The sequence below is a fragment of the Rattus norvegicus genome, chromosome 1 (genome assembly GCF_021556685.1).
Source record: "Rattus norvegicus strain SHRSP/BbbUtx chromosome 1, alternate assembly SHRSP_T2T, whole genome shotgun sequence".
Lineage (NCBI taxonomy): Eukaryota > Metazoa > Chordata > Mammalia > Rodentia > Muridae > Rattus > Rattus norvegicus.
Window position 1 is genome coordinate 21,120,921 of NC_141534.1, and position 27,830 is coordinate 21,148,750.

Consider the following 27,830-nt stretch of genomic DNA (forward strand, 5'->3'; position numbering starts at 1 on the left):
TTCTCTATCTGACAGGTTCTCTTCTTTAGTTCAGCAACTGCTTCTGCTCACTGGTTTTAAAGCTCTGCTTCCCATTCAGTGCCTTGAACTTGGAAACTCATTACTACTTGGGGCTTTGCTCTGAGGAGGGGTGAGCAAAACCAACATCGGAGTATCCAAACCGAATGTGGAGACCTGGGCTACATAATCACTACATACTCACTATTAAGTCACTACGTAATCAAAGGGACATCATAAAATTAGACCATAGTAGCTTTCGAAAGTGAAAGCAAACTACATCAATCTCCTCATGGGACGAGCCCATGAACTGTATCTGGAAGCATCAAGGAAAAAAAATGGGGGCAGAGAATGGAAGGGATGCAGAGGGATTCTGAGAGGATCCTAAAGGCAATTCCCAGTGACGTAAGCAGCAAAGACAAAGAAGACTGTTTGGGGCTCACTGGTGCTTATAATGTTTTGCCGAGAAGTTTCATGAGTGTATAATGTTACATCTCAGAACTTTTCAACAGAGCTTGTCAATCTCCAAAGGTACTTAGCTCCTTATCTTCCTAGCAATGACCTTAAACCAATCTATACACAGTATATTTTCCTTCACAAACCGCCAGTAACTAAGCTTCTCACATTAGTTCCTGAGTTGTCCTAACAATTCAATACTACTTATTTATTACCTAAATACAATGATAAAATTACAGTGAAAATATTTCCAGTATACTTTGAAACCTGATAATTAATCCAACAAATATTACATTGTTAATACTTAGTAGTTTAAAAATTGTTAGCAATACAAAAGAATTTACGTGGGAACATTTTCTAACACCTGAGAATCAACAAACAGTTTGCAGGAGCATGTGAGACACAGAGCTGCCAGGCAGCCGGTGACATACCGCTAGTATCTGGCAGGACAGAGGTGTGACTCGCCGCTTCTCCCACTCACTGGGGCGAGGCTCGGGTGTGGACTCCATGAAATTGCGCTTGAGCTCACTAACGCTAGCCTGGTGTTTCAGAATGGCCTCCTGGGCCTTATCCAGGTCCTAGCAACATGTAACATGACAAAGGGGGAATCCAGACGAAAAACCCAGCAGGGCAAAAAGCAGAACCAAAAAAAATACGATAAAGTAAACTTATGATTCAAAAACATAATAAAGCAAGAAAAATGCCAAGTCTCAAAAGCCATATTATTATCTGTGGATAGCCCTGAGTTCATAGAAATTTGAAAACCAAGTCATTGAGTTATTTTAACTCATATCTGAATGATTTTAATTTCTTCTGTTTGGGACTTTAAAGGATTTTAAATTACTCACATTAGAAGGGAGCCAGGGTACAGACTATAACAGCTAAGAATTCATATATACACACTTAGATTTAAATAGCAGCCTGTGACCTTGTTAACCCAAATTTATCTTTGAGATAAAGGCTACTACTAAGTTGTATTCTGTGAATACAGTAAAACCAAGAAGGGTAAACTTACAGACGCATTTGGCCTGTAGGAAGAAAGCCAGTCCAGAACCATCATCAAAAGTGGAAAAAGCAAGGGTGGGCTTTGTCAGGAAATTCCAAATTCCAGTGTCTTTTAATTCTTAGTGAATAAAAATTAACTCCTTCCAGAGACCTTTTCTCACTGGTCTCTCTAAATGAACTGCAGACTGGTCTCATGCAGTAACAAGAACAGATAAAACCCATCCATCTCCTGAACACAAGAGAAAAGTGGACTTGTTCTGTGGGCCTGACGAATCGGATATTCAGTAGATTTAGAAGAAAAAACAACAACAAAAATCAAGGCCAAATGGACCCTGGCTCTGGTAGGTAGTGCATGCTTAACCAATGTTCAGGAATTTAATGGAATTGTAAATGTTTTGTTGTATTTCAAATGTAACAGGCTGCCTGTAAATGACAGTCCCACTCCCAAAGGCAAACCATGCATCTGATTAAAATTACCTAATCCACTGTCAGGCACAAGCGTTAATAGCTCACCGTGAGCTCCTACGGCCATCTGCAAAAGGTCAGGAGACCCTGAAACTGTTGCATGGCATGGGAAATGAATGGCTTGAGATCAGGCACGTTTCTTGCATCCGTTCACAACAATGTTACTTATTATATATACAGCACTTTAGTAAGGCAAGCGACAATACACTTAACATTACCAAAGCTGCCAAAGCAACTGAAGAGATTAGTCAGTTACCGGGAGCTGCAGGTGTCCCTGAACGCTGCACACCCCTCAGCACAAGAAGGAAAGATGCTCTTCTGAGACATGGAGAGCACTTTACAGCTCCCAGTGTCTCTCTATCTGCATCTCTCTCCCCCCTTCCCTTCCCTCTCCTCTCTTCTTTTAGTAGGAACAATCCTATTCATTAGCGTATTCTCAGTTCCAACTCTTTAAAGGGAGCACACACCTCGTCACAGAGATGACAGTGAGACATTAAGCAGGGGAAGCCATAGTTCAAGGGTCAAGTAAGTGGGCCAAAGTTATATAAAAATTACCTACATTGTTTAATGTATATTAAACTTGAGGTTGTGTTACTTGTATAGCTTAAAGGTAATCTATTAAAGGAAACAGGCTTACTTAGTAAGGAATAAATCCAATTTAATAAAAAGAGCTTTTCTCCCCCGCTTTCAGTTTGCGAGCTTACAGCAGATACATTCCTACCTAAGCCATCTAGGAACCAAGGCGGACTGGTCGCATGCGCTCCCAAGACCAAGAGCCCCATGCAGTGCATGCACCGTGCGTGCCTGGAGAGAGCAGCCAGCCAGTCTGTGCGTGCCCCCGTCCACAGCAGCCTGACAGCCAGAGGGCAGAGTGCAATGCTTTCTCAGATCATACAAACCTCCAACATTAAATTGCTATGTCTGACATAAATATTATCCCCGTCTACTCTCAAGGTATTTTTCTGTGAAATTAAATCACACACAGGGAGAAAAGGCAAATAAACACGTGTATCAGTCAGCAAGCACCACAAACAACTCAGAATTTTATAATCTAAGGTTTTTAAAATAAAAGAGAGTAAAAATCTTAAAAGCCACAACAAGCAAAACTCAGGTAAAATCCCAAGAGTGCATTCGGCCGTCATCGCCCAGCCCACCCGGACCCCTGCCCAAGGAGCAGCAGGCAGCAGGCAACACTTATCGTCTGACCTAAGAGAAGTGGGCACCTGCTCCCGGCACAACTCTGCATCCTTCCATCTTCCCTGCAAAGCCACTGGCACCCGGGCAGGAAGGACGGCTCCGGGAGGGCTCCACCACCAGGGCAGATGCGGAGTCCAAGATTACAAGCCTTGCCCCTGGGCCTCGGGACACGCTAAGCCAGTGGCTGTCTTCACCTAGGTGCTGGACGTGATGAAATGATCCTTTGTACGGGGGGATGGGGAAGGCAGCTCACTCTTTCTCAGTCCCTAGAGCACGTTCTGCGTTTAAGAATTTTCTTTTTCTTTCTTTTTTTTTTTTTTTTGAGCAGAATCAAAGTGAGGGTACAAACGATGGCCAAAGCCAAGCAGTGATGGGACAAGGTACAGAGACACCAAATTTGTCTTCAGCTCCGAGTGGGTTACAAATTCTACATCATTATACACTGTCCCATCCGTTTTTAAATACAGATTTTCTTGGGGCAAAATTTGCCAATTAACTTTTTCGTTACTTCATTTATTAAAATGGGTATTTACAAATAACCTTTCAAATATAGCCACTTTCTTTCCATAATTTTTTATGCAATAGTTTTCTGCAGTTGGAAACCCAAATATTTAACGACCCCAAAAAATCAATTTGGAAGTAGGACTAAGAAACATTGAGTAAACACTGACATTGGAGACTCATGTCAGAAACAGAAGGACACAGAAGGGAAGATCAGGTTCCCAGGCTAGCCCATCCACGTGCTCCGCTCCTGGCTGTGGTGACAGTGCCACAGTTGGAAGGAACCCTGTTTTCTAACCGTCCATGGTATGTGTGAGAGTTGGGTGGGAGCTAAGGGCTTTTCCCACCTCCATATCAGAGGCGAGAGACACAGCAGAGCCACTGCACATTTGTGAAGAGTCCGCCTCTACTTTCTTGGTCAACATTTAATTCACTAAAATGTGGATCTGTGGTATTTCTCAAGCAAATGTAAAGAATTACAATTTCTCCTACATGGTATATTCATTTCATTTCTTCTATTTTTGTTATGTTTGCCCTGAATTCTGTGATACGTACTCTTTGTTGATAGAATCCGTAAGATACAAGACACCTAACTCAATCAACGAGACCATATTGAGCAAAACAAAAATGCGCTGCATATGGTAAGGTGACCTCCTAGTAGTGCAGCAGTGAACACTTCAAACGAGCTCTGACGCAGGAGTAAGAAGTCTCAGACACTTAACTTTAAATACAGTAAGAATGGAAAGGCCAACCTCTCATATTTAGTCTAATGTCTCAAAGCCATGGTTCATTTTTAATACATACTATACAGAATTATCACCTATCCTATAAAATACCTGGTAATGACTCATATAATTATACAATCCGAGGGAGAAGAAAGAGGGCCAAGTAAAATTTATCTACTTGGCCCCCAAACACTAAGAGTGCAACAGATAAGGAGTTTCTGAGACACTTTCTGAGACGTCGGGAGTGTAATTTACATATTGGCTTGGCTCATAAGTGTGAGTTCAAGCTTGAACTCTGATCAGGATTAAAATACTAAGTTCCCCTGGCACACGTTAGCTATGCTTCAGAACCTGCTTAAGGAATACCACTGGTACTCATCCTCAGAGCATGGCCCATATGGGGACACTACAGACTTCCAGCTCAGACACTCCGTTAACACCCTGGCACGATCTACGATGTGTATACAATCATCTTACCAGTTTGCTCTGAATTTACAATGTGTATAGACCTGGACTTTGGACAGCAATGCGGAGAAGTATCTTAACTTACTGCTCTGCACGCATGTGTGTGTGTGTGTGTGTGTGTGTGTGTGTGTGTGTGTGTGTACTATTTTGAGGGTTGTCAGTTAAATTGAGGCACATGTTTAGACTATGTTACAAAGGGGCTGTAACAAGAACAGGTGGGTAGGCTTTGGAAGCTGAAGCTTATGGAGGCATGGTGGTCACTGCTTCTTCTTCCTCTGGTTTGTCATTCAAATCACAGTCATAAGAACCATGCAGTGAGGTAGCCTTCCCCTCCAGATAGCAGAGGGCTAATGCCAGGGGAAGGGAAAAGGTAAGAGAAAAAGCAACTGACTGAGAAGCCGAGAGCAGCAGCCCGAAGCTGAGGACGAGAGAGGGGATGAAGGAAGGTGATGTGATGGGGACATGATGCCGCACGTCAGCAGGGAGGAAAGAAACCCAGAGCTTGGGGAGGCTGGGGAATGCCAGGTACCCATCTTCATCAAGAAGGGATGGGAGGCCAGAGGCAAAGCACTTGTGAAACGTGAAGGCAAAGGAACCCAGCTCAGCATCCTTAGGGACGGCCGGTTCCAGAGTCTTCTCATGCATGGACGGGCCCTCAGGCTGGGGAGGGGCTTCCACAGGATCTAAGACAGAATCCAGTGTAGCCACCTCAGGGTCACCCTGCTCTGATGCCCCACCCACAGAGAGCAGCTCGAAGCTATCTAGTGTGGTCTCATCAGCCTCCCCAAAAGGGTCTTCCTCTGAGATGTCGGACAGCAAGTCCACTTCAGGGACTGGCAGGAGGTACGGGGTGAAAGGGGAAGGAGAACAAATGAGAGGTGACGGGGGGCACGTGCACACGCTCTATTGTAAACAACCCACGGTTGGGTATGAATCCCACAATGGTTATGGTCAAAGGAACAAGAAGGAAACAGGAGAAAAGAAGAAACATTAGTGAAAAGTCTACTCCCCAGAAGGTTTCATAAAAACAGTGATTAAAAACTTAACGGAATAACCCACTTTTAAGGAAAGAAACCAGACTCCTTTTATCACATAAAATTTACACATATTAATGACTATGAGTTTTTAACTAACATTACTCAAACCTAGTTGCTGACATATATATTAAAAATGCTAGCAAAATGCTCACAGAACTAGTCATTTGCTAAAGACAAGAAAGATTTCATTTAGAATCCAATATAAGAAACTTTTGTTGTCCAGATTTTTTCCCTTAATTACATATATCAACTTGAGACAAACTGAACAGAAATACTGAACTTTTTTTTTAGTGGCTGTTTTCTCAGACACTATGTAAACATAATTTAAAAGATCCTCGCCCCTTAGCACCCAAAGGATTGCCATGGAGAACATAAGCTACTTTGTTTTAACTAAATGGTGTTTAGACAAATAGTTTTCAACAGGACAGTCACAAACTGTTTAACAACAGGATGAAAATGATTTTGTATTTCCCGCTGTGTAATGCCCTGTCCTGTAGCCATGCGTCTGTGGTGGCCGCAGAGGTTGCCAGGCCACAGGAACTCCTACAATATCAGCAGATGCTTCAGGTACAGTTCCTGTAGACGTTCATCTGGCATCTTTACATTTTGTAAAGCCAGAGTTAAAAAAGCACAGTAAGTCAAAAGGATGATTCAGGCCGTGTGTGTGAGTGTGTGTGTCTGTATCTGTGTGAGTGTGTATGTATGTGTCTGTGTCTGTGTGTGTGTCTGTCTGTCTGTGTGTGTGCCTGAGTGTGAGTGTGTGTGTGTCTATGTGTGTGCCTGTCTGTGTGTGTGTGTGTCTGTGTAATTTATTTCCAAGGCTACATATAAAATAATGCTTTGTGCGGGCAGGGAAATGATTTGTGAGGAGCTTAAAAGCTCTTTACTCAAGTGACTGAGAGCCACCGGAAATGACATTAGTAATAAAGTAACAGAACTGACAGAAGTGAGAATGTCTCATTGCTGTTGCTTCTTCGTTCACTATGGGGAATGCACAAACAAGGCAGAGACTGCATACAATCATTCACAGCTATGAATTATTAATAGATTTTCTTCATAAAGAATATCTTCATTTAAAAGAATTAAGTCAATGTAATAAAAGACAGGGATTACCTTTGAAATTGACTAGTAATAAAATATGCAAATTTCAACCCAGGTGGCTTTTATCATCAGCAAGTCAACTGATAATAAACTAAGAAAACAGGAAAGGCCGGTGCACTGCTTTCTTATGTCAGTGCAATTTACTGTTCTGACGTTAGTATAACTTATACTGAAACAAATATTTTACTCTGAAAAATAATAAAAACAAAGTTAGAAATAACAGTGCAAAGTAGCAGCTCCATTTGAAACACCGGAGATTGTAAGCATAGACTACACAATGACAAGAAACTGAGTCCTCCAATACTAAAGGCAGCAAGGGCCTCTCATCTGAGCATCCTCCACAGCAGCACAATGCTAATGGCCGTACCTTTCCCTCAGCGAGCAGGGGTGTGACTTTAGTTGGGCTCTTGCCGTCCCTCCGGCCATCCTGGACTGTAGTATAGCTGACAACTCCAGGGCCAGGCACTGATCCCTCTCCAGGAGGGCCCGGAAAATCCTTCATAAGACTTTGGTCCACAACACCAATCGGGGCTAATCAAAAGATAAGTTGAAATACATTAGACCTAGGAATGTGAAGCCTGGAAGAATATAACCCCTTAACCAAATGTAGCTAGAGTTTTGAACGTTGGATATATCAATATGTAATATAAACTCGTTTTTAAACTAATCCAAAACTCTAATATTCTGGGTTTTTAAAAATTAATCCATTCGGCAAATCAGATTTTTGAGCATGTGGCTCACCCAGAAATGGTCCAGTAGGAGGAGCTCTTGGCCCGACTGCAGAATTACAATGTAACTAATACACTGGGATATCTCATCAGTCCTAAATCTACCTTTAAAAAAATAATTATCAAAATAATTTTTTCAAGGGATTTTAAGAAATCCCCTACAAATTAACTTATTTGCATACTAAAAGATAGTAGATTTAAGAAATAACCTATCTTATGTTTTTCATTTTTCTGACACTTCTGAACTTCTCAACCTCAGTCAGTGTCCAGGACCCCAGCTGCTGCCCCAAAATGGCCCTGTGCCCTGCCTTCTCTCACTGTGAGGCAGAACCTACTGTGTGCTGCTCTCCTCTCTCTCACTGTGAGGCGGAACCTACTGTGTGCTGCTCTCCCCTCTCTCACTGTGAGGCGGAACCTACTGTGTGCTGCTCTCCCCTCTCTCACAGTGAGGCGGAACCTACTTTGTGCTGCTCTCCTCTCTCTTACGTTGAGGCGGAACCTACTGTGTGCTGCTCTCCTCTCTCTCACAGTGAGGCGGAACCTACTGTGCTAATGTTTTTGTCATAAAGATGGATCACCTTAAGAGTCAGCAAGCCAAATGACAAGTCTTTCCACCAGAGGTTCTTCCTGAACGATGGAATTCCCCCCAGGTCTTTTCCTCTTTATAAAATGCTTTACACACACCCTGTGATTTGCTTTTCTTCCATGCACCAAGAGAAATTCCAGTAAACATAAAATCCCACAGAGCTTGAAGGTGTTTGGAGGGTGGTATAGTAAGCCATTACAGTTCACGGAGGTATCCTATCCCTTCAATCTTTGTTCTACAAGGTAATCCCTCGCCTGCCCTCTGACAACGATGTGCTCCTTCCCTAGCCCTGATTTATCATCAAATGATAATTCTACTTAAATCCATCTGCTTTAGACAGGAACTTCAAATTCTAGAACATGATCCCTTGCATATATTTTTAAGCATGGTGTGTGTGTGTGTGTGTTTAACCTCTATTTCTACACCATTTCAGTCTTTAAAATTTTTCCAATCTATAATAAACGTACTTTCCAAAACCCACACAAATTGTTAGAATATTAAAATGAGCTCACATCTTACATTATACCTACTTATTTCCTGGAGCTGGTTTTTGTTTGTTTTTTGCTAAGATTTTACTAATTTTCCAGTGTAGAAGCATATAATTATACATACCCCTTTGACTTATTTACAATTTTAAGCACTCACTGCAATCACAAATTATTACAAAATGAAAAATTCTCACCTAAAGGTAGTTTCAGCTATGCTGATACTGAAATGAGTTAATATAAAATTAAAAATTACAAAGCCGAGTTGACAAAATGTTGCTAGCACACGTTTAAACACTCTCCCATTCTAATGTGCTGTAAGCAAGTGATCTGCTCCAACCCAAGGTGAAGACACAGCAGCTACTGTCATGTGACCACTGCAAGTCAGTCTGTGGGCTTCCTGACTCAGTCCCCTCTCCCCATTCTCCTGGGACCAGTGGATTCTTCAAAGCTAGCACTGCTGTCTACACGCTAACACCAACACACTGAGGATTCCCTCAAAGGCCGCCTCAGAGTGGACCCAGCAAGCCTAGCAGCAGCAGGCTCTCCTACAAGGCCTAAGTGTGCTGTCTTTTCTCTGCACCTCCCCCTGCCTGAGATGACCTACGTTCTCCTCTCATGTCATGGCTGCCTCCCTTCCATCCTTTCAGGCCCCTGAGGGAGGCTTCCCTTCCCTGACGACCCTGCTTAAGCAGCCCAGCATCCCTGGCCCTGCTTCCCCACTTCCTAAGCATAGAGGAGGCTCCTGCTTTACCATGGCTACTCTCTCTGGGTGATCTTCACTCTTAAGTCTTCTATGTACCTTAAACGCTGCCTTTTATGCAATCACTAAGTTATTTTCCTAAACTTTAAAAGGCAGGTTATTTACCTCTCTATCCTGTTCTAACCTTCAACACAACACACATCGCAACACTAATGGAATGCTGATAAAAAGGGCTCAAGAAGCAGCTCTGGCCTGGGTCAGAGCAGCTGTGCTTTGCCGGGAAACACGTGCCCCAGCCAGAATCCACTTGCCATTCTAGCTTGAAGTCGCCTACGGCTCACAGTAACACAATCATCCTTTTGATGACCTACCCGTCTGATGGATCAGTGTCCAAACACAAAGGGGACATAAAGGATTGGTGCCACGCCTGTTGCTTTTCCTTGGCAAAACTGTTTCCCTCTGTGTTAACTGCTCAATCAAGATACAGTGTTTCCTAAACAAATGCACGGACCACAAAGATGCCCTGGCTGACTGGTCTTCATTAGCCCTAATACAACATGAGAACTCCACAGCCTCCTTTCTTAGAACAAAAGCTGGCAACAGTCCCCAGAAGGCTCCTTGTGGGGCAGAAACAACGGCAACTGCGTCTTTTTGAGAGTTGCCTACTCAGATTGGCACATTTCTCAGATCTACTTACGAACACACTTAGCTGTTGGCTGACGCTGCCAATTCCCTACATTGAAAGTCTTATCTGGAAATAGAGACATTCATTTGCTTGAAGCATGAATTTTTCTGGGGGTTCTTTAAAACTCTACGGAAGACTCTCCCAAGTTAACTGTTGTTGTAAAATTATAAAAAAAAAAAAAATGCTGTCTTTTACCCTACACTAGATCTGGCACCACAGTGCCCCAAGATATCTGATAAATATCTTCATCTCAGTCAGCAAAGCCTCTCACCCGCTTTGCTCTATTCCATATCACACTTCTGATGGCCTCTCTCTGAGTCTGGCAATAATCTCTCTACCCATCTAGTTCCCAAGGCAGGTTATCACCATGCCAGACATATATATCCCAATTCCTAGTGTCAGCTGCCACACTCTCTTAGACTTAAATCGCCACATGAAAGAACACACAACACAATAACCTCTGATCCAACTGATAAGATATAATTGCCCATCTAGACATACAAAACCCTGTACACGTCTATCCCTTAAGAATATTCCTAACAATCTGTAAAAGTACAGAGTGGAATCTTAACATCAACCTCCATGTTCTCTCAGCGGCTTCTCTGCCTTTCCATTCCAGTCTCCTCCTCTTCTGTCAAACTTTTCTCCCACCCATCCTTCCTTCTCGTCCAATGATAGGCCTCGTTCTATCTTGTACCTGCCTCACCTGTATGACATCATCCTACAGTTACCAATCACATATATCAAGATACCCACAAGCAAAGCCCAGGAACTAACTGTGCACCTGCACCTATTCAATGATGACTTCTACCAGGAAAACAGAGCAAGGCTAGTCTGTGTGAGTCCTCTATTAATGAAAGACTAGTAGTCTAGGAATCATCTGGTTTACCCAATTATTTAACATCTTGCCATTCAAGTTTACATTTTCATATTTGTGTAGCTATATACAAATTTGTACAGGAACAACAATCATAATGGGATTTTTGTTAATAATGCAATTTCAAATTCTAACTTGTCAAACTACTTAACATTAATATTCAGTATAATGAAAAAGGTTGAAAAACTACTTCTTGTCACTAAAAACTACCATTTTGCTCTATAACAAGAAAAGTACTTTAATAAAAGCATTACCACCATCTTTTGTACAAGAAGCATATGAATTCCTAGTTTACTAATAAGCAATATGGCAAACGCAAGAAAGAAACATCCCCTGACTTCCACGCAACTCTAAGAGAAACCATTAATGTCTACACTCTCGCCCCAGACACATGCTGAGTACGGATTTCTTGTGTTATGGTTATTTAAGGCCATATTTAAAGTTAATACTTTTGAAACCTAGAATGGTTTTTATTTCGTGAGTTTGGTAAACTTCTGAAAGCACACCTTCAAATCTGAGTAGGAGAACTGTTTTATAATTATGGGAAATTCATGTGCAAACATTCCCCCAAACCCCCTCAGACTGATGTGAGCGATTAACAAATATAAGAAATTGAGTCACCTTAGAGATCATAATCAAATAAAACCAAGAGACACACATTCATCCAATAGCTTAGAACCACAAAAATACATGTTACTTATACATGCTGCCAACAACATACATAAACAACAACAATAACAAACATGTGTGTTCAGAGTGACAACCTGAACACCAAGTTGTTTTATTTGAGAACATCAACACTTTACTGTCTATCCCTTGAGACCAGTGGTCCTCAACCCTATGGGTTGTGACCTCTGTGGGGTCCCATATCAGATACCCTACATGGCAGATATTACAGTCCATAACAGAAGCAAATCAGTGATGCAGTAGCATCAAACTGGTTTTATATCAAACTGGTTTTATAGTGGCGGTTACCACAACAGAAGAAACTGTATTAAATGGTGTCAGCATCAGGAAGGTTGAGGACCACTGCCCTAAAGGGTGTCTGGTGGTCTTATTAACTAGATCACTGTTTTCTGACCCCACTGGACTAGAAAAGATGAGTAGAATCCAAAATTATAAATGTGTTACCTCCATCTAGGCTCCTCGAGACGCGCTTACTAGAGGCGCGCTCAAACTGTGGCGCCGGCCTGTCTATGAGGGTGCTTGCTTCTCGTGTCTGCGCCTGCGTGCGGCCACTGTAGCGGAATTTGGACCCCAGGGTCAAGAACTTGGTCTTTGGTGGCTGCTCTGGAGACACGAGTCTACAAAGGAGAAAAAAATAAATAAAGACAAAGTCTTCGGGTGGATTAAGAAAAACAAAAACACAGGTATGTATTTTAAGATCTCATTTCATATATGATTAGTCAGAACCACTGCTCCATAGCTTTAATAAAAACACCCTTCCTACATATGTGCTGTGTTATCGTTTTGGGTTTTGGAGACGAGTGCTGGAATTAAAGAGCAGCATGGCACTGGGTCATTGCAGTTTTGAACAGTAATGTGCTCACTTTTTTTTTTTAACCCAACCAGAAGAGCAGCTGCTGTGGGTGTGTACTGAGAGCATCTATGTGATTTAGTGTAAATCACTTACGTAAACACGTATGTTTGGATCTGTGCTGCTAGCTCTAAGGGTCAAGTAAAGCGCCCATTATCATTAGCAATTGTTAATATTTATTCCTCTTTCTGGTGGGGGAAAAAACCTGTCTAACTCAAGGATCTATGCAGCCAAGTAATCCTTCCTGAGGAAGAGAAACTAGACAGAGAGTGGTCCTCAGAGATGGCTAATACTCTTCCTACCCCTCGGAACTCTACCAAGCAACTGGCTTCACAATCCGAAAATCCAAACCTTAATGACAGAGCATTTTCTGACCTATATAAAAACATGCATTTAATGATACTGTCTTTGAGACAACTGAAATTATCTTGCCATTATCTGAATTGGAAAAACACTTAACAAAAATGTCCTCTCAGAGATCTTACAACTTATTGCAACTTTAGTTGACGGTTCAGAAAGAAGGAGATTTTATTCATTTCCCAAGGAAAAGTTGGTTTTTGTAAAAATTGTTTTTCTAAAAGCATTCTAAGTATTCCCAGATCTTCTGCCTAAGATTTTAGAACTCTTCTGATTAGGGAAAGATGAGTTCTAGGTCAAGGTGGTTAAGGAATAATAATGCTCAGAGGTAATCTAGTCCTCTGTTACCTCAGAACAGTATTCACTCAGAAAGGCACAGTCAGAATTAAATGATAAGAGAGCCAGAGACTTCAGGCGTTCTTGGCCCCGATCTATTCTTGTAGAGAAGTACACAGAGCTGTGTGCACGTCATAACCATACTCCACTTTCTACCTGCTGAGATACAACACAGAGCACCGCGCTGAGAGCACGCACTCTGGTGACTGGTCACCTCCGCCTGTCTCCTGATGGGCTGAACATGGAGTTTCCCTAGCTAGCGATGCTATGAATATGACTGCTCTGCAGGAAAGCAGTCAGCTACAGAAATGGGAGGAAGATTGCTGGGAGGTCTATCCGTGCTGCCAGTGTTTGAGGAATACTCTCTAGCCAAGTCCCAGGGCTCCTTCTTGTCTGTTACTGAAGTCCACTGGGGAACAGAGAATATTTAAAGACACATGGATCCCTCTTGTCTGTTAGCAAAGTCTACTCAGGAACAGAGACCACTGCAACAGAGAAACACGTGCTGAGCCCTGGAAGAGATCGCCACGGAAAGATCTGAAATACAGGCAGGGCATCTGTTTTCACAAACTATGAGAAAAACTTAAAGATCATGTATTTTCAAGAGATATTCCTCTTTCAAACTCTAATATATTTTCTGTTTCTTTTACAAAATAAATGTAAAACAATTAAACTTCTTATGCTTCAGGAAACAATTTTAAGGAAAATGTAAACCCTCCTGAGGCATTCCCCAGCTTTGCAACTGTTAATTTACTTTTCGTCACTTCATCAGAACCTGTGGGTGCTTGCAGGAGACCTGGGGCCACTGTCACCTTAACTCTAGACACATCCAAACCCCAGCTCAATGGGCTTCTTGCTTTCTTACATTTGAGGGTTTCACTATGTTCTTAGACCGGCCTCAAACCATGAACTCAAATGACAGCCTGCCCCAAGTCTCATCTGTGTCTGTGCCGCCATCATTGACATGCGCACATGTGCACACACACTCGTGCACAGGCACACACACACACACACACACACACACACACACACACTCACTCGTGCACTCACACCATACACACGCATGCACAGCCTCTTCGGTGCTCTCCTTCCTGGTATCTCAGGGATGCAGCCTTAAGGAAGTGGTTTTTGTGTTCGGCACTTTAGAAATTTAGGAAAAAGCAAGTGCTGCAAGCCCAGGCCTTTGACCTCTGACCTCTGACCCACCACTCCAGCTGTTGCGGAGAGGCTCATCCTAGTAGAGCATGAAATATTAGTCCTCATCCCCCTCCCAATCTGAAAGCTGACCTTCTCGTTACCATGGTTTGGGATGGCATCTACTGTCCTTGTCCATGTGAAAGGAACTCTACACAATCAAATTTATCTTCTGTTAAGGTAATAGTCAGCCGGTTGGTTACTATTTAAGTATATATCCAGATGTTTAGCCATTAGAGTATTTTGCATGAAATATTTTATATAGGTGACCACTTAATTATTTTTTTGATCTTCCTTCCATTTTACACAGCACACTGCTGCAAGGCCTGTGTCTCCATAAAAAACCTTGCAGTCTAAGACATGTGCTGCAGTAAACCGCGTCTAACAACAACACTCCTAGCACTGTCGTTTCCAGCAGGAGCCTCGCTGTTGGTACTGTTATTTGATGGCAAACCTGCTATCTGTCCACTCAAGACCTACAGGGCTGGTTATCTAGCTTTAAATAAGACAGGCCCACATTTCAGAAAACATTTATTCTAGCTACCAAGAAACAAACTTTTCAAGGACTTCTACAATTAGTATAGCTGAGTCAGCCAGATTCAAATATATGCTGAATTGTACGTCTTCTCTAAAGTTAGCATATTAGGGTGTGCATGAAAACAAATCTGTCCCACGTCCCTGTAAGAGCTGGTCATCTGTAATAACTACCGTGTGTTTTAACTGGCACTGGTGACATTATTTCACATTATTATACACCAGAAATAACTTATGTTTGCTTCTCATGTAAAACGCCATTTAATCTTGAAAACAAGCCCTAAGGAAATAAAGGAACCCTTCATTAGCATCGCAGAGGGACAGCGAAGGTAAAGTAGGGACTGTATAACCCGTCACTATTACATGGCTAGTATGTGAGAGACCAGCACTCCCTCCTAAGCCTGGAGACAACACTTAACCCAGTCTGGCTTTACAAACCAGGGACCAAGACAGAGGCGACGAAGGTGACCAAACTCCCTGTTAACAAAGCAGGAAAGGGGGTTAGGTCCCCAGCTCCGGAAAAAAAAAAAAAAAAGAACCAAAAAAAAAAAAAAAAAAAAAAAGCAGGAAAGGACTTACAGTGAGACGAAACTGTAGCTATGGCTTGGAGTCCAGGGAAAATTGGAGGGTTTGTGGGTTATTGTTGCTCTGAGTATGTTTATTTATTTCTCTATGTAGCTACAGCTAGCCTTGAACTCAGAGACCTGCCTTGCCTCTACTTCCCACATACTGAGATAAGAAGCTTGGGGTTTTTTTTTTTTAGTTTGGGGCTTTGGTTTTTAAGGAAGGCATGGATATGTAACTGGCCAAAGAAGTCAGAGGTGTCTGGGCTGGAGAGAAGGCTCAGTGGTTAAGAGTGCTGGCTGCTCTTCTAAAGGCCCTGAGTTCAATTCCCAGCAACCACATGGTGGCTCACAACCATCTGTAATGGGATCTGACGGCCTCTTCTGGTGCATCTGAAGACAGCTAGTTATATAAAATAAATAAATCTTAAAAAAAAAAAAAGCCAGAGGTATCTATTAGAACATAAATTTACCAAGCAGGACTCCTTGCTGTCTTCTAGACTGAAGTCTCTGAACTGTTGCAAGCATTCAGTAACTTAAGTGCTGATACACAGCCCTCACTCAGCACCCTCCGCTACAAAAGACTGGAGACGACTCCTGAAGTCATCACTAGTTCCCTTTCCTCAGAGTTAACTTGGGCTAAATAATACAGGAGGGATGAAATAAATAGACCAAAACAATGTTTACCCATTCGTTAAAACTGGAAGGTGGTAGAAGGAAAGGAGGCAATTAAAGAAAGGTCCCCCAGTTTCTACAGTGAATGCACTGCATGAAGGGCAATCCTGAGGAGAGGCCAGTGTAAGAGGCTCTAGAAGACTATGAACGGGAAGACTAGGAACAGTTCAGATGCCACAGGAGGCTGGCAAGCTGAGAGGCAGCAATGAGGATCCCACTAATGCTGAAAACTAGTTTCTCAAAATAGCATTAATACACAAGGTTGTGATACTGTATCAATCACCATAGGAGTAGTACTTAAGCTAACACAGAAATAGCCATGTCAGGATATCAGATATCAGATGTAGCAGCACAGGGGTAGCTGGTATGCTAGGAGACAGGGGCTTGAGGGGGCTAAATCCTCTTAACAAACCAACCAAATAGAGCAATGACAGGCTCTAGGTGACTGAGAAAGAGCTGATAAAAAAGCCTGAATCGTGTAACTAAGAAGACAGAGACAGAAAGGACGGCAGGCAGCAGGTGGGGTTAGCAGATAGTGATGGGGACAGAGGGGACAGACAACCAGAGGGCACACTGAAGCATGGCAAGCCAGCGTGAACTACAGCTCTGACGTAGGCAGGGATGCACCTGCAGGCCGCCCAGCCCATCTGACCCGGGCAGGGTTCCACTGGCAGGCAGCCAGTGCCTTCTTCGCCTCACCTGTAGAAAGTGTGATGCTCCACACAGACTTTCCATAGCCTTTTAGCTGCCCGGTGGTTTGGTAGTTTGAATCCAATGGTGCTCTCAAACTGTTCCAGCTGGAATAAAGCCATAGAAACAAACTCAGTCCATTCTTTAACCAATGGCTTCTGTCAGAAGTAACTCTTTAGAAGATAAGTGTTAGTCAATCTCTACGTATAGGATGTCATACAGGTGAGGGCAGGTACAGGATAGAACGAGGCCTGTCACTGGACGAGAAGGAAGGATGGGCGGGAGAAAAGTCTGAGGGAGGAGAAGGAGACTGAAACAGAGAGACTGGAAGAGACTGGAGGAAAAGCCGCAGAGAGAACATGGAGGCTGCCGTTAAGATTCCACTCTGTGTATTTACAGGTTGTTATGATCTTAAGGGATGTGTACAGGGCTTTGTATGTTTAGGTGGGCAATTATATCTTATCAATTGGATCAGAGGTTATTGTGTTGTGTGCTCTTTCTTATGGAGAGTGTGTGGCGGCAGAGACACTGGGCTGCCACGGGGTTGGGATCTGTGCTTCCTGGCAAGATATTCTGCCAGACATCTTGGGGCACTGTGGTGCTGGATCTAGTGGGGGCAAAAGACGCTTTTTTTTTTTTTATAATTTTACAACAATATATATATATGGTCATGCAGAATAGCAAATTTCCAACTGTGACACTGTTCCTATGAAAAGCAATATTAATTGCCCACTGCCTAAGTGAACTGATTACTCAATGCCACTCAACACATTCCCTCATTCACCTGAGTCAACAACAACATCAAAAGGCTCCCACTACATGTGGGCGGAGAAAAAAAATCCCTTCCTGTGAACAACCTAGTGGTTTTCTCTATCAGTAACAAGTAACATATCGTCAAGAATGATGTCTTGTCTAGCATAAAACGACAAAGAAGGGTTCCTTCTGCAATATTTTCAGAGGAATTCATTTACCTCTCCTACTGGGAAAGGGGACACTAACAGTGCTTTAGCCATGCCGAGGGTACAAGACACTGCTCACCTCTCCTGGTCTAACTTTAATGTAGAAATTACTTCGCTTATAGGAAATCTTCAAAATCTTCGGCCAAGCAAAGCGATTGATTCTCAGTCTGTCTTTGTAAATGAGAAGGCCATTAGCGCACACACCCAGCTTGATGTCCACACCTTCAGAGTCCTGCCAAGTGGAACATAAGCCATTCGACAGTTAGAATGACAAGTTATGTGGACTGAGGCAAATCAAACTTCAAATGATTGAAAATGTCAACTTAATACATTTACATTTCAATTTTAGTGAGAGTACCTAAATTACTCCAAGAGTAATTCACATGATCATATTAATAAAATGATTCTTCTTCCGGGGTCAGGTTGAATTTACAAAATGATATGAAACTATCATTTATAAGATATAATCTGTAAAAAAATTAATTTATGCATTTTCAAGCTCTGTAAAAATTTAACAAGGAAGAAAGAAGAAAAGAGTCATACTGAGGCATTGTGAGGACACAGGACAGGACATGTCCTGGAGCAAGGCTAGCCCTCGTGGACAGTCCGCTGGCCTGTTCTTAGGCACATTCTACTATTTTAATTCACCAAACTTACAAGGTTATTCTAGCTGACAATTGGTAAAATTATACCTCTATTTTGCAAACACCAACCACAGTCTTCTAGACTGACAGTGTTGAGGCCTCTGAACTCTTGCTAACACTCAGTGATTTAGGTGCTGATGCACGGCCCTCACTCAGAGCCCTTCATCTACAAAGGACTGGAGACGACTCCTGACGTCATCATTAGTTTCTTTTCCCCAGAGAGTTAACTTAGGCTACATGATAATACAGGATAACCACAAGCCTCAAGAGGTCTGGTTTATTTACCCACATAAACATACACACGAAAGCAGAAGGCTGACAGCTTGACACATGTTTAAAAAGGAACTTCCCCCATTAGTCACTCCATACTTAAAGGATGCACAATGTTCAAAACACACAAGCAGTTTTTCCACCAGGGGGCAGGTGATCTCGGCCAAGATAGGTAAACTTAACACTACCACTCAAGAGAGGTACACATCTTAAGAAATCATGAATAACATGTGATAAAATTTCACACAAAGCAAAGACAAACACATTAAGTCTCAATTCAGTGACAGCACACTTGACAGCACAATTACAGAGAATGATGTGGGGATGGGGATTTAGCTCAGTGGTAGAGCGCAAGGCCCTGGGTTCGGTCCTCAGCTCCAAAAAAAAAAAAAAGAATGATGTAACATAAGTTAGTTTTTTTAAATAAAAGTACAGTATAGACAATTGATACTAATTTCATTCTCTGCTATGATACCTGAATAATTCAAATACAAGGACACAAACTTAAATCACACCACACTGAGCAAGTTTTAAAGCACTGGGCTGCAGACAGCCAATGAAAGTTTGCAGCAAAAGTCCAATGACCAAAGCTCAATCTCCAGAGCCTATGGGTGGATGGAGAAAACCAACTGCAAAGTTGTCTCTGACCTCTACAGACCATGGAGTGTACACCATAGCATGTGCACACCCACTTACATATCACATGCAGAAGATTTTTTTAAAATGTACAATAGCCTACGCTCTCTGGTATCCTACAGCCTCAGCTCTCTCTAGGAATAGCAGATAAAGCTGGGTGAATTAGGCACAGGTGCCCAAACTACTTGGCATCAAGCATAAAGTGTTCAAGATAATGAAAAGTGGTTTATGAAAATAAAAGTTTCCATGGTATGTACATCGTTAAACCCCCATAGGGCTCCTCCATGGGCCACAAATACAATGGTCATTGGCAGTCTAACAGGTGACAAATAGGATGAATGATGGCACTGGGTGTTTTTACTGCGCTGTTCCTTGCTGTGCAGCAAAACCTGACAGTACGTTCATAACCAAGCTTGCTTTTCTAACTCGAACGTTCTAAGAACCCTGACACTTTCAGTACTTGTAAGAACTGGGTTCCACACAAGGGTCTACAAAGCAAGGCAACAGAACAACTACATACAGGAAAGGCTGTAAGGTGCAGCATGGCTGCAGAGTATTGCCTAGCATGGCTGAGGCCCTGGGTTCAAGCCTCAGTCCTCCCACCCTCTCAAGAAAATCATCTATTGCAAATTTAACAGGAGGTTAAGATTAAAGAGCCTTCTTTGGTTCCAGACCTGTCCTCTCTCATCCTATTTTCTTCTATAAACAAAAAGAAACTAAAACAAGCAAACAAACAAAGCCACCCCAGCATTAGTCGGATTAGATTTACTGTGTACTAACATTTATTAAAGTCTCAGGCAAAGGTGACTGCCAGCGGTAGACAACATCAGACAATGTGTTCTCTTTACTATTTCACATATTTATAAAACAAATACATTCAAATCTCAAAAGACAGTACGCATGAAAGCATTTTTTAAAACTAAAAAGAACTGCAGTTTAAAATATGATATTACAGAATCTCTCAGATGTTGATTCTAGACAAACCAAACCTGTTTATCACTTTTCCTCTTGTCCTACTAAAGTCTCACCAATCCATGTAGGATCACAAAACAGGGAGGCTTGTTAGTGATATCCTCCCAATCAACCCAGGCTTCCTATCACAAGCCTCCATCATCCCATCCATGCACTACAGCTGAAGCCTCCATCATCCCATCCATGCACTACAGCTGAAGCCTCCATCATCCCACCTGTACACTACAGCTGAAGCCTCCACCATCCCACCTGTGCACTACAGCTGAAGCCTCCACCATCCCACCTGTGCAGTACGGCTGAAGCCTCCACCATCCCACCTGTGCAGTATGGCTGAAGCCTCCATCATCCCACCTGTGCAGTATGGCTGAAGCCTCCACCATCCCACCTGTGCACTACAGCTGAAGCCTCCATCACCCCACCTGTGCACTACAGCTGAAGCCTCCATCATCCCACCTGTGCACTACAGCTGAAGCCTCCACCATCCCACCTGTGCACTACAGCTGAAGCCTCCACCATCCCACCTGTGCAGTACGGCTGAAGCCTCCACCATCCCACCTGTGCAGTATGGCTGAAGCCTCCATCATCCCACCTGTGCAGTATAGCTGAAGCCTCCACCATCCCACCTGTGCACTACAGCTGAAGCCTCCATCACCCCACCTGTGCACTACAGCTGAAGCCTCCATCATCCCACCTGTGCACTACAGCTGAAGCCTCCACCATCCCACCTGTGCACTACAGCTGAAGCCTCCATCATCCCACCTGTGCAGTATAGCCGAAGCCTCCACCATCCCACCTGTGCACTACAGCTGAAGCCTCCATCACCCCACCTATGCACTACAACTGAAGCCTCCATCATCCCACTTGTGCACTACAGCTGAAGCCACCACCATCCCACCTGTACACTACAGCTGAAGCCTCCATCATCCCACCTATGCACTACAACTGAAGCCTCCATCATCCCACCTGTACACTACAGCTGAAGCCTCCACCATCCCACCTGTACACTTCAGCTGAAGCCTCCACCATCCCACCTGTGCACTACAGCTGAAGCCTCCATCATCCCATCCCATCCATGACTTAGAGCCAGGGCAGATCTGTACAGCTTCTGGCCCTTCCATGCTTCTGGATTTGCTTTCTTTTCCCAAAAAATAGGTGAGGAAGAGAGAGGGAGCCCAGACAGCAGCACTGGGTGTAACAGAGGGGTTCTCAACCTTCCTAATGCTGCAACCCTTTAATATAGTTCCTCATGCAGTGCTGACCCCCAACCACAAAGTTATTTTCACTGGTACTTCATAACTGTAACTTTGCTACTATTATGAATCATAATGTAAATATCTGTGTTTTCTAATGGTCTTAAGCAAACCCTATGAAAGGGTTCCTCAGCCCCCACACTGAGTCATACACAAACCACAGGTTGAGAGCCACTGGTCCAGCAGAAGATGGACCATATCTATAAACCAGAATCACGGGGTAAGGAGTAAGGGCTACCAAAGACATCTATAGTAAGAACTCTTTTTTTTTTCTTTTTCTTTTTTTTCGGAGCTGGGGACCGAACCCAGGGCCTTGTGCTCAAGCACTCTACCACTCAGCTAAATCTCCAACTATAGTAAGAACTCTTAAAGAGGCATTAATAAAACTGACAAAAGAAGAAAGTAAAGAGATGACAAGGGATTCCCACGCCATGAATTTTATGTAGAAAAAAGTGTAGACAGACAGCCTTTTCCAAAAAGAATCAGGCTCTGTGAAACTGGAGATATCGCAGAGCTTCAGTCACCGAAATGGAACATACGATACCTTGGCATGGTGCAGGTCAACGCCGTACATGGAAAGCCTCTTCGCATTTTCTAAGAACTGAGAATCAGCCTGGGCTGGAGATAAGCCCCTGAGAATAAAAACACTGTGTCACCAGGAGGTGCAAGCGTGCTCACAATAGGTACAGCTGTGTGCAGGGCTACAGGGGGTGACTGTGCCGAGCTGTGGAAAGGCAGAGTAGGAGACGAGACGCAGCTCTGCCTGCCTCTCTAAGGTCATCGAACCTCAGCTCACTCAAGCACATGGATGTCCCCCTCCCCACTCTGTCCTTAGCTGGACACTCTTCGTTGTTCTCTCGGTGGAGAGCTGTCCGCAATATGGGTGCAGCACAGGCTAACCAGGAGAGAGTGAGCAAACTGCGACTTCACGTTCAAAACTGACACATTCTCAGTTCTTCATTCAAGTGGTCTGAATTACTTGTATTTGACTTTCTATTTCTTCAGCCAAACAAACTTAAAAGCATCTGGCAGACAAGCCTCTGTGCCAAAAGCCTTCATTTCCATCATGGAATTCCATGCCTACCAATTCAAATCTGGGTGACAGAATAAATGTCTGTTGAGTAGACTTTCGATATGGGGGAAGGCGGAGGGGCTGGTCAAATGATGCTCTTTCACTTTTTTTAAATAAAAGTTAATGTATAATTCCCCTTAAGAGTTTTAAATCTCTGAAAGTTTTTCAAATGATTTTAGTCAATATTCTATACAATTATGGCTTTAATATATAAACATTTTGTAACTTAGATATTAAAAACTCATATAGAACTCCGTTTGACAGAAATATGAAAGTATTCAAAAGTACGCATACCATTCAAGTAATTTAAGTACTCCTAAACAAGAGAACATTTTCTGTGGCTCCTAGGGCAGCTGTCCATTTCAGCTGTCCCCATTCATCAGCATCTGAACTCCTAATTCAAATCCACAAGCTTCAATACCTTCCTAGCTTTTAAAAAAATACTATTTTGAAAAATTTCAAACATGAGTATAGTGTGTTTTGATATCTACCCTGACTATCTCCCCAGCTTCTTTATAAAACATAGTGATACTTTCTATTTTAAACTGAGGCAGAAGAAATGTTCTGTCAGACCGGTATGCACACATGGTCTGCTTCCGTGTATTTGTTGTATTTGTGTATTTGTTGAGGATGATATGGTGAGGGAGAAGTGTCCTATGGGAATAGACGTTATTCTGACACAGGGGTTTATCAAGAACACAATCCCCATACCACACTGAAAAGAACAGTAAAAGGGCATCTCAAGAGCTGCAGGTGGTGTCCATCGTGTTGGACAAGCTCCCGGAGGAGCCAGGAGCCAGGCTACCCTGCCCCTCAAACGCTGAGCAGGCACTACCCCACGTCTACCTGCCATGGCGTCGGTCTCCCCCGCTCATCAACAGACCTGTGAGTTTTATGCAGTTCTGCCACCTTTTCCTCCAGCTCCTTGTTGTGGGTTGGGGCAAACTGGAAGTCACCAAGATCAATACTGTCATACTCTTCTGGGTCATAGTCCCCATGCTCAGCCTGCAGGGTGTAGGACCCCAAGAGGGCGTGAGTCACAAAGGAGCAGGGCAGGCGGCCAGAGGAGATGTCCTGCCTCAGCTGAAGGCATAGGAAGTATCTGTGAGAGGCAGGGAGAGAAACATCAGTCACCCTTGCAGGTGAGCGGTCCGCTGCAAACAAATACACAGTACTGGGGCTACTGACAGTCACAGCGCAAACAGCCATTTCATATCATGAATACCTGCTCCTTGAGCTCCTAAACTGCTGGCTCATTTATAAAACTAAGTCTGAAAGTTAATTAAGACAATAGACATTTTGACAGTAATCATTTAACAAAAAAAAAAAAAGGAAAAAAAGAGAAAAGAAAGTAATCTAGTCACTCACTCCTCCCACTCTACCCTTTCGTGCTAAGTTCTTCTTTTCCCAAAATGCCTTTAGCAACACTCCTGCTAATGTACCCTGACAGCCTTGCTGGTTGGTCCCTGGAGGGTTAATGTACTTGCCCAAGGCTAATGTGTTGCCTTTGCAATGAGAAGCCTTTGAGAGTGAGAGTTAAGGTGCCACGGAGCCTGGGAATCACTAACTGACCGCTGTAATAGCAATAGCTACCTGCTGTGCTCAACGATCTAACTGTCTCAGTACGGCACTGTATGAGAAATGTTATTTTTACTAACTTACATGAAATGTGATTTGTTCTCTATGGAGATTTTTTTTTCCTTTCAGCTCCATTATCAACCCCTTTTGGGGACACAGATTAAAACCTAATCTCTGCTCTCCAATGTTACCATTTGCTGAAGTTTCCAAGGACCCTGAGATGAACAGCAGTGACCTCACTTAAAAGATCTTTTCAGGGTTACCCTTCATGATGACCTCCCCCGTGGTTGATGGATGAGCTTTATCCACACTATCTGTCCCACTGTGACTCTTTTATTTTCTTCTTTTTTCTTTTTTTCGGAGCTGGGGACCGAACCCAGGGCCTTGCGCTTGCAAGGCAAGCGCTCTACCACTGAGCTAAATCCCCAACCCCTCCACTGTGAGTCTTAAGAGCTGTGAGTCTCCCCCTTTTCTTGCTCTCTGTCCTTCAGGCAGGGGTGGCATGGTCTCTGGGCAGGCCTCAAGGCTGGTAAAGCACAGAGCAACCAGACAGGGTTCCAGTCAGCTTAACTGCAGCCCAGTTTCCATGGGGTCATCCCACGGGAGACAGACTCCAGGATCAGCACAGCCCCACACTTAGAAAAGGACTCACATAAGCATTGACAATTGCTCTAGAATGTTCTGGTTAAAGGATCTTCTCATGATGTTACAGTCTGAGTATTTTCATGCACTTCGAAGTCCTCTTTTTAAGGAAGGTTGTGTTCCTTTGACTTGAGAACCAAACATAACAGCTTTTCTGGAGAACTGAATTTTAAGCTGGACCCCAGGCTGCTGGACCCGACCATAGTTGTGCTAGGTCTCCTGCAACTGCAGCTCCCTCATGAGACCCCAGGCCTTGCATACCAATCCTCCCGTTCTCAGCCAAGTCAGAACATTGTCAAACAAGAACAATGATTTCAAACAAGCAAATGATTGCTGTCAAAATGTCTGTTCTCAGTGGAGTGCTGGTACTCAGCTCTACATGTTATGAGACTTCAGTCTGAACAGTGCTGCAGGCCTCCCTGAAAGCCTGCTGACCTCCATGATGTCAACTCACGGTGAAGATTTCAGTTGGGACTTCCACAGTCTGGAGGAGCTAGTCCTGCTACTCACTGAGGTCTTCAATTAGCATAGCAGACACAGATCTTTCTTCCCAGGACAGGGACACTTCTCAATACTATTTATATAGAAAACTAAGCATATGTCTATGCAATAGTCAAGATCACTAGAGGATTATCATTCCTCAGGCAAATTACTGCAAGGAAAGGGAAGAGTGCATACCAGAGGGCACTGAATGGAGTCCATGACGTCCATTGCTAAAAGGCACTTCTGCAGGGGAGCCATGCCCTACACACCAACACACCAAGGACTGTGCCCAAGAAAGTCACTGCCAGGTACAAGAGCTACTGGTTACTCTTTGCTAGCTAGGGCTAACTGAATCAAGGTGTGGTTATAATGGGAGTGGTGATCAGTGAGCACAGAAGTGCTCTGGTTCTCAGCAACGGCAAAGTGCTAGTGCTCAGTAACAGGAGTGCTGGTACTCAGCAACAGCAAAGTGCTAGTGCTCAGTAACAGGAGTGCTGGTACTCAGCAACAGCAAAGTGCTAGTGCTCAGTAACAGCAGGAGTGCTGGTACTCAGCAATAGGCAAGTTGGTGAGAGCAATAAATCTTGGCAATAAACATCCATCATTTCAAGTATACATGAATATTAAACACTGCCAACCAAACTGGCCGATCAGAACCAAAAGCAAATGATCCACAGTCGGTCTCCTCTAAGACCATCTTGTTTTCTAATGTATAGAAACTGCAGTCTTTCTTCCCTGGCCATGAGAATGATCATCAAAGACTAACATAGGAATCACCATTTGCACTAACTCTCACGAAGTTCCAAAATCCTAACACTTACACAGTCTACACGGGACTAAGATGTCCGTGAACTCCTCTGCCCACAGCCTTCCTCGGTTACCATGAAAGACCCTGTCAACCCAAGATCAGCAAACACTCTTGCTTCTAAACTGAATCCTGTATTTGCAACTTACAACTATGTCCTTGTGGGCCACATCGTCTCAGGAGAGATGAAAATGAAACTGCTACCACTGGCTACGCAACTTCTACTCTGTTGTTTCTGTTATTGTGTGGGGTAGGGGAGAAGGAAGAAAAGTCACCAGGCCGTATGACTTTTAAGACAAATTTACAGGGCAGGGAGAACTCGCACAGCAAAGTGATTGCTGTGCCAGCAGGAAGAGCGGAGTTTGAGGTCCAGCACGCATGCAAACCTAGGCAAGGTGGAGTGTGCTGCAGAGGGACAAGGGGCCTCTGGGGCTTGCCAACCATCCCACAGTGAATTCCAAGTTCACAGAAGACAGTGCCTCTAAGAGCCAGGAGGGCCGCAGGGACTGCGCAGTGGTTGAGGGCTCACACTGCTCTTAGAGGACTGAAGATCAGTTCCACGCATCCACATTAGGTGGCTCAGAACTGCCTGCAATCAAATCAGACGTCCTCTTGTCTCCTGAGGGACCTCCACTCAAACATACATACTCACATGTATTTAAAATAAAATGTTAAAACAAAATGACAAAAGCCAAGGTAGGGTTAGAGAAATGGTTCAGCGGTTAAGAGCACTGGCTGCTTTCCAGAGGTCCTGAGTTCAATTCCCAGCAACCACATGGTGGCTCACAACCATCTGTAATGGCATCTGATGCTCCCTCTGTCATGCAGGTAAAATACTCATATACATAAATAAAAATAAATATTTTCTAAAAAAGACAAGGTAGATAGCTCCTGAGGAACATGTCTGAGGTTGACAAGTGACCTCTAAATTAATAAGAATGCTTCCATGTGTGTGACATAAAGACAGACAGACAGACTGACAGACAGATTCTTTACCTACTAACTGGGTAAATATAAATCTATGATACCTGTATACACGAGACTAGCACAGGTATACATGGGACAAACTATTAAAAACCTTTCGCATTAAAACCTGAAACACTGAAGGTCAGTGCCTTTCACCATATATAACATAGGACATACAGCTGCTGCGACACTTTTCTTTAAGTGTTTCATTACTTGAATATAAAATAAGAATCAAAGAAGAGTAAATACAAGTCTTGACACTGGCAATACTTCAAGCTGTTTGGGACAAGATCCAGTTTTCGGTGAATGTCTAAGTCTGTTTGTTTTGTTTTGTTTTGGAGGTTGCTGGAGGCGAGCATGAAGGTTCAGCACATGAAGCCCAAAGATGTGTGCTTACTAACCCCAGCTCAATCCCGAGAATCCAGACAGAGGTGGAGAAGAAAGCAGAGTCCACAAAGTCACCTTCTTACTTCCACGTCTGCCCCACACACTCTCTGACATGCACAATAATATGTATTAACTGAGAGGGCTCAGCTGCACTTACTGCTCTTACAGGGAGCAGAGACTGGCTTCACAGAGCTAACACACAGGCTCAGACCCGCCTGCAGCTCTTCGCCCTCTTCCTGGGGACACCAGGCATGCAAGTGGTACACA

At 43.4% G+C, this 27,830-nt stretch overlaps 1 protein-coding gene across 50 annotated transcripts in view; it reads right to left on the bottom strand.

The window, feature by feature from the left end:
• The window catches only part of Epb41l2 (erythrocyte membrane protein band 4.1-like 2), a 174,960-nt gene that overhangs the window by 26,867 nt on the left and 120,263 nt on the right, over positions 1-27,830 (bottom strand). For 30 of the 50 annotated variants that reach the window (XM_087566068.1, XM_087565970.1, XM_087565918.1 and 27 more), the window contains 8 exons: positions 23,586-23,804; positions 22,175-22,262; positions 17,938-18,090; positions 16,909-17,006; positions 12,145-12,317; positions 7,317-7,480; positions 2,823-2,885; positions 885-1,031 (listed from right to left, as the gene is read on the bottom strand). In XM_087566068.1, the coding sequence (XP_087422194.1) occupies positions 885-1,031; positions 2,823-2,885; positions 7,317-7,480; positions 12,145-12,317; positions 16,909-17,006; positions 17,938-18,090; positions 22,175-22,262; positions 23,586-23,804 (1,105 nt within the window). 50 annotated transcript variants of the gene reach the window in all.